Raw genomic sequence first — 6,000 nt, 5'->3', positions numbered from 1 at the left:
GCCCAAGGTCAAATGACTTGCCCAAGGTCAAATGACTTGCCCAAGATCACTCACCTCTAAAACCAGGGCATGCAGAACCCAAACCCCAATGCTGGGCTTCCTACAATTGTATTATCCGCCGCCTCTCTTCCAAGCTCTCTCAGGAGCGTGGGTTGGAGGCGCAGCTGTGGGCTCAGGAGCCCTGCGTTCACCAGGCTTTTCACTTTTCATCTCCCGCAATGCACTGAACTTTTCTAACACCCAGTTTTCCCGCATGCAGAACGTGGGAAATAAAGCCCACACCTCACAGCTTTGCGTTCAGGATCACAGGCGAGGAAAGCTCTTTGGAAACTGCAAAGCGCCCTACGAATAACCTCCGCAACAGGCATTCACGCTCGAGTCCCCGGCTTCCCAGTCCCGGGAGACGCCTCCGTCTCCGCCCACCTCCGGGGCAGCGCGGCGCGGGGTAGGAAGGACAGTTAACCCCCGGGCGTCTGTCTGGGCGTTTCTCCAGGCGGCGGGGGAGGAGTTCCGCCTCCCGCCCCCGCCCCGCCGCTCGGCTCCCCGGCGCCCGCACCCGCGCTGCGCGAGTCGCTCTCCCGCCCAGGCCCCGGCTGGCTGCGCTCCCCCGGTCCCGCACGCACGCGGGCGGCCCGCCAGGATGCAGGCCGCGCACAAGGAGCACCTGTACAAGCTGCTGGTGATCGGCGACCTGGGCGTGGGCAAGACCAGCATCATCAAGCGCTACGTGCACCAGAACTTCTCCTCGCACTACCGCGCCACCATCGGCGTGGACTTCGCGCTCAAGGTGCTGCACTGGGACCCCGAGACAGTGGTGCGCCTGCAGCTCTGGGACATCGCAGGTGAGCGCCCCGGGAGGAGGCGAGGGCGGGAGGGCCTCGCAGCGGGTTGAGGTCTAGTTAGGGCGCTGCGCCGCAAGAGACTCTTTCTGGTGGGTTGAAACCTTGTTTTCAAAGAAAACAAAGTTTTTATCTCTCTCTCACTGGATGAAACTTCAAGTGCATTCCCTGGCGCTTTGGGATTGCTGCTTGAACTCCCGCTCACACCTTCTCCTGGGATCTTTCAACCCACCGCGGGCCCCCGAAGGGACCCCGAGAGAGACTATCAGGAGTTGCATTCACTTCTCGGTCTCCAACTCTTTTTCCGGGCGTGGGAAACGCTGCCGGTGATGAGGCCCTCAGTGTCATGCCAGCCACCAAGTGGGGAGTCCTCAGGCCTGTTAATAGCGGGAACCAGGAAAGTTCTAGGATAGAGGGGTTGACTCACTTGCTGTTTTTAATTGCCCATTGCTCCTGCCTCCCTTTCTACCCTTCGGTCAAGCGATTTTGAGGTTCTCAGCTTTGAGGAAGCCAAGGATCTTTGTGTGTACCTATTGGGGGCAAAGTATTATTTCTCTCTCTTTCTCTGGCTCTCTGTGGTCTAAAACGATTCTATGCACATACCTTAGGGTCACTTTTGTCAGAGTCTATGACATTAGTCATAAGATTTCTTTCTTTTTTAGAAGTTTATTTATTTATTTTGAGAGAGGGAGTGCGAACAGATGAGGAGCAGAGAGAGAGGGAGAGAGAAATCCTAAGCAGGCTCCAATCTGTCAGCACAGAGCCCATCCTGGGGCCACTCAGGCACCCACTCTAGCCCTATGATTTCTTGATTTGGCCCTAACGTTTTCACTGAGAAATCTGGAAACTGTGAAGCCTCATTACAATGTTTGAAACCACAATTTGATTCTGAGGGTTTGTACCCAGAGTTGGGCAGGGCGTTAGGCAAATGTATGTCTGCTCCAACCCTGAGTCCTTGGACTGAAGCTGTTTGCAACTTGGGCATGTCCAACCCCTCATTATAGTTCCTGGCTTGGCTACTCACTAACCTGCTCAGTGGCTTCAGACAAGTCCCTTCAGCTCGGTTGCATCCTTGTTAAGTGGAAAGGGGTTGGACATGGCAGCTCAGGAGTCTTTCGGCTCAGAAGTTTTAAGGATTCTTTGTGAACAATCCCATCTCATCTCTGACTGTTCCGTGGCCTGTGGTACCAGGAGCCTTTATAAGTGCTGGACCGAAACCAGCCACTTGTCCTTCAGAAAATAGCTTCATTTTTAGCTGGTGTATTTGACTGGAAACACTTTATCATGACTCGAAGCAAGAACAAATGTGGAAAATTTTTGAAAGGGTACTTCTGGTTCTGGGGACTCGGTGCCTCTTTAATCATGAGCTCCCAAGTCTTATGATAAAACTTTTGGCATGTGAGCAGATTCATGCATTTGGAGTCATCTTCGGCAGCTCTAGTAGCACAGGACTTACCAGAGACCGGAAGACGTCACCAGCCACTATCTGATTGGGCTTTTCATCCAGAAAAGCCACTCTGAGTCTCTGTACTTGGTTGCTGCATGTTTTAGTGTCTGAAAACTTCTGGCTGCACTGGAGTGTCCAGGACTCAAGTTTAGAATTAGCTTACTGTTTGAAAGGGGAGGTAGCTGTAATTTAAACTTTTGTGTCAAGTGCAAGTAAGAATGTGACTTAGGCATGTTACATAATGTCCATGAATCTCAGTGTCTGCACCTAATAGAGAAGATAGGAAGGTATAGTGATTAAGAGCTTAATTCCAGAGTTGCACCGCTTTCAACTGAAACCCTGTTTTACCCTCACATGTCCTGGGCGATTTTAGGTAAGTTCCCTTACCTCCTGATATCAGTTGCCTTATCTGTGATGTAGGCAGAATGCTTTCTTCCAATAAATGACAAATGAGCAAGCAACAGATGCCAGCTAAAGGTAACAATCCCTACTATCTAGGAGAGCTGCAAGGATAACCATTATACTAACTACCATTTTTTTTGACCAAGTATAAATGCTAGGGCAGAAGGACATGATATAAATGTGTCAACTAAATCTTAATCAATAATGGGGGACCCCGGGTGCTCAGTCAGTTAAACATCAGACTCTTGGTTTTGGCTCAGGTCATGATCTAGGGTTCATGGGTCTGAGCCCAGCAATCAGGTTGCAGTGTGACCCTGCTTGAGATTTTCTCTCTCTCTCTCTGCCCCTCCCTGACTCATGCTGTCTCTCTCTCTCTTTCTCTCTCTCTCCCAAAAAAAAAAAAAAATAAGTAAACTTTAAAAAATTAAGAAAGTAAATGTTAATAAATATAGAATATATAATCAGTTCCAAATGCCCAGCACCATCTTTCAGCTTTATCCGTATTACAACATGCTCTCATGAGCAGTTTAAATCCCAAGTTTAGAAATGCCCCCTGAGCCATCGTTTTGGACTAAAGTGGCTGTGGAGGCTCTAGTGACAGAGGTCTGTGTACATAAGAAACCTGAGGAGTTTTACAGACATAGCAGTGTGTAGCAGCTCAGTAGGAGAACGTCTTCTTCCCAGAGCTCTGATGTTCAGTGGGAGTCTGTCTTTGGCAGCCTCCAGCCCAAAGACCCTGTGAGCTGAGTTAGAAGCTGGGCATCAGGCACAGCTGGTTATGGGGAACCTGGGCATTTGTGGGAAAGGATGATTGGAGCATCGTGGTGACAAGTTTCAAGCTACATCGGTAGCCCTGTGAGGAGTGAACTCATATGAAATCTGGCCTCAACTGCCCACTCAGATTCCAGTCAGCTAACTGTACCTCACGGCACCTTCAGATCAGCCTGTCTGTCCAAACACAGGAGTGCTTCTCTCTCCTCTTTATTCTCAACTCTGCTGTGTGTGGAAAGAACAGGTGAAGCTGAAGGGTGAAAGGGTAAGCTGGTTGGGAGTGTGGATGCGATAGAGGGGATGGGCCCTGTCTTGATAGATTATCAGATCCATCTGCTATAGAGGGGATCTTTGCTCATTAGACTTTTGATATTCATTTGATTCAATGCCAAGTTGAGCTCTATTTATTTGTCCAACTAATTTCCATAATATATCTTTTGTAACCACTTCAACTGGCCAGTCTGTTCCTGAAAGACTCTAAAAAATACTTCATAGAAGGGCACCTGGCTGGCTCAGTCAGTAGAGCATGCAACTCTTGGTCTCCGGGGCATGAGGTCATGAGTTGGAGCCCCATGTTTGGCCTAGAGATTACTTAATAAAAGAAAAAAATGCCTCTCAGGGTGAAGTGGGCCTTGAAACCAACATGGTAAATTCCACAGACCTCATAGGGAATGGCAATCACCCTGAATCCCAAAGATTCTACCACAGAGGAACAAGTGGGTCAAAGCTCTTGATAGCGTCAAGAGAAATTAAGTCATTTTGTCCAAGGCCACTAATAAGTGGGAGAGCCAGATTTGATACAGTTTTTTCTAACTTGGAATCAAGCTATGCTCTTCATGATCAAGGCCCATGAGTACCTGGGGCATCATTGGCCCATTGGGGTTATACCTTCTTCTCCTTAACAAGTATTGCTTCTTTAGTAAATAGGTTGTCCTTGCCTTCTCCTTCCTATTTCTTTTTCTTTTTGTTTTTTATTAATGTTTTCATTTTTTTAGTCAGCAATCTTTAGTATATTCAATGAGACAATTAATATTACAGTAGTGAAGATTTCTCCAATAGTTACAACATTTAAACATTAAAACTTAGGAAATCTTTCCTGGAAATGATATAGCATTGGAAATTCTCACATGATTGAAAGTGTCTGTATTCCAATCACTTGCCATAACCCAGTTTTTCATGATTAGGCAAGGCACACTCTTTTCCACCTTCATAAAGTACCAGCATCAAGGGATACAGGTCCTTTTAGTTCTTGTTTTATAATATAGTTAATGTTTTCATTTTTGAGAGACAGAGTATGAGTCGGGGAGGGGCAGAGAGAGAGGGAGACACAGAATCTGAAGCAGGCTCCAGGCTCTGAGCTGTCAGCACAGAGCCCAATGTGGGGGTCAAACCTATGAAGTGTGAGACTGTGACCTGAGCTGAAGTCAGATGCTTAACTGACTGAGGACCGCCTTCTACTTCCTGTTTCTAACATTTTTGGATATTAATCAGAACCAGTATGCAGATAGAAAGGGGAAAAGCAATGAAAATCTATTTCTGAAAATTTAATTCTTGGTTTTAAGGTCTTTAAAATAGATTTATCAGGAAAAAAGTAAACAAAAGGTTCACACTTGAGACTCTTCTATTTCTCTCCAAATCTGATACTATAATTACTCCTTTAGAATTTTCAAAGAGAACTATACAATTTTGTCTTGAACTCTCAATGTGCTTTGGGACCCAGCTGCAGGAATTGAGAGAGTCATAGTAATAGTAGCTCACATTTCATATGCATTTATTCTTACAGTTGTCCACACATTTTAATTTTTAATTCCCCAGTAAAATAGCTAGTTAAGTGGTAGTGCTAGAACTTAAAATGTGGACATGCTTAGGTCTCCATCTTAAAGTTTGTGGGATCGAGCCTTGCATTGGGCACTGTGCTGACAGCACAGAGCCTGCTTGGGATTTCCCCCCTTTTTTATGGCCCTCCCCTGCTCATGCATGTATACACACACATACTCTCTCTGTCTCTCTCTCTGTGTCTCTCAAAATAAATAAATAAACTTTTAAAAATTTATAAAAAAATAAAATTTGGTCATGGAATCTAGCACCCAGTCTCCTAACAGTTTTGCTCAACTTCCCACAATTTAAAATACTTTTGACGTATTCCAAATATACTTTAAAAATATACCTGACATTGAGTAAGCAATGAAACCTTGCTGGACCACAGTTGCCCTGTCTGTAAATGGCTAGTGTTGCATTTTCCTATGACATCACATATTTGTATTATGTTATCTCTTGCAGTTCCCGTCAGCTCTAGTAGGTTTTCACTCTGCCCAGGTTGTATGTGAAGCATATTCCAGCTTCTTTCCTTGCTAGGTTTGTGACCTGTGCAGGTCACTTAGCTTCTGTGCCTGGGTTTCCTGTCCTGTAAACTTGGGAAAATGGCAGAGCCTGCACCTTAGAGTTGATAAAAGAATGAAATGAGTTAATTTGTGTGAAGTTGTGCCCTCCTGACATGTAGTCAATACTAAATAAATGTTAGCTATTGCTCTTGTTTTTTCT

At 45.9% G+C, this 6,000-nt stretch overlaps 1 protein-coding gene across 1 annotated transcript in view; it reads left to right on the top strand.

Annotated features, from left to right (window-relative positions):
* The first annotated feature begins 537 nt into the window (after nucleotides 1-537).
* The window catches only part of RAB38 (RAB38, member RAS oncogene family), a 56,928-nt gene continuing 51,465 nt past the window's right edge, over nucleotides 538-6,000 (top strand). The window contains exon 1 of the mRNA XM_039254347.1: nucleotides 538-842. Coding sequence (XP_039110278.1) covers nucleotides 641-842 — 202 coding nt within the window. The 5' untranslated portion in view covers nucleotides 538-640. The remainder of the gene's footprint in view (nucleotides 843-6,000) is intronic.

Source organism: Hyaena hyaena, unplaced genomic scaffold, assembly GCF_003009895.1.
Source record: "Hyaena hyaena isolate Hyena2069 unplaced genomic scaffold, ASM300989v1 scaffold_491, whole genome shotgun sequence".
Classification (NCBI taxonomy): domain Eukaryota; kingdom Metazoa; phylum Chordata; class Mammalia; order Carnivora; family Hyaenidae; genus Hyaena; species Hyaena hyaena.
The sequence above is the reverse complement of the archived record's forward strand: the minus strand, read 5'-3'. Positions and strand labels throughout refer to the sequence as shown.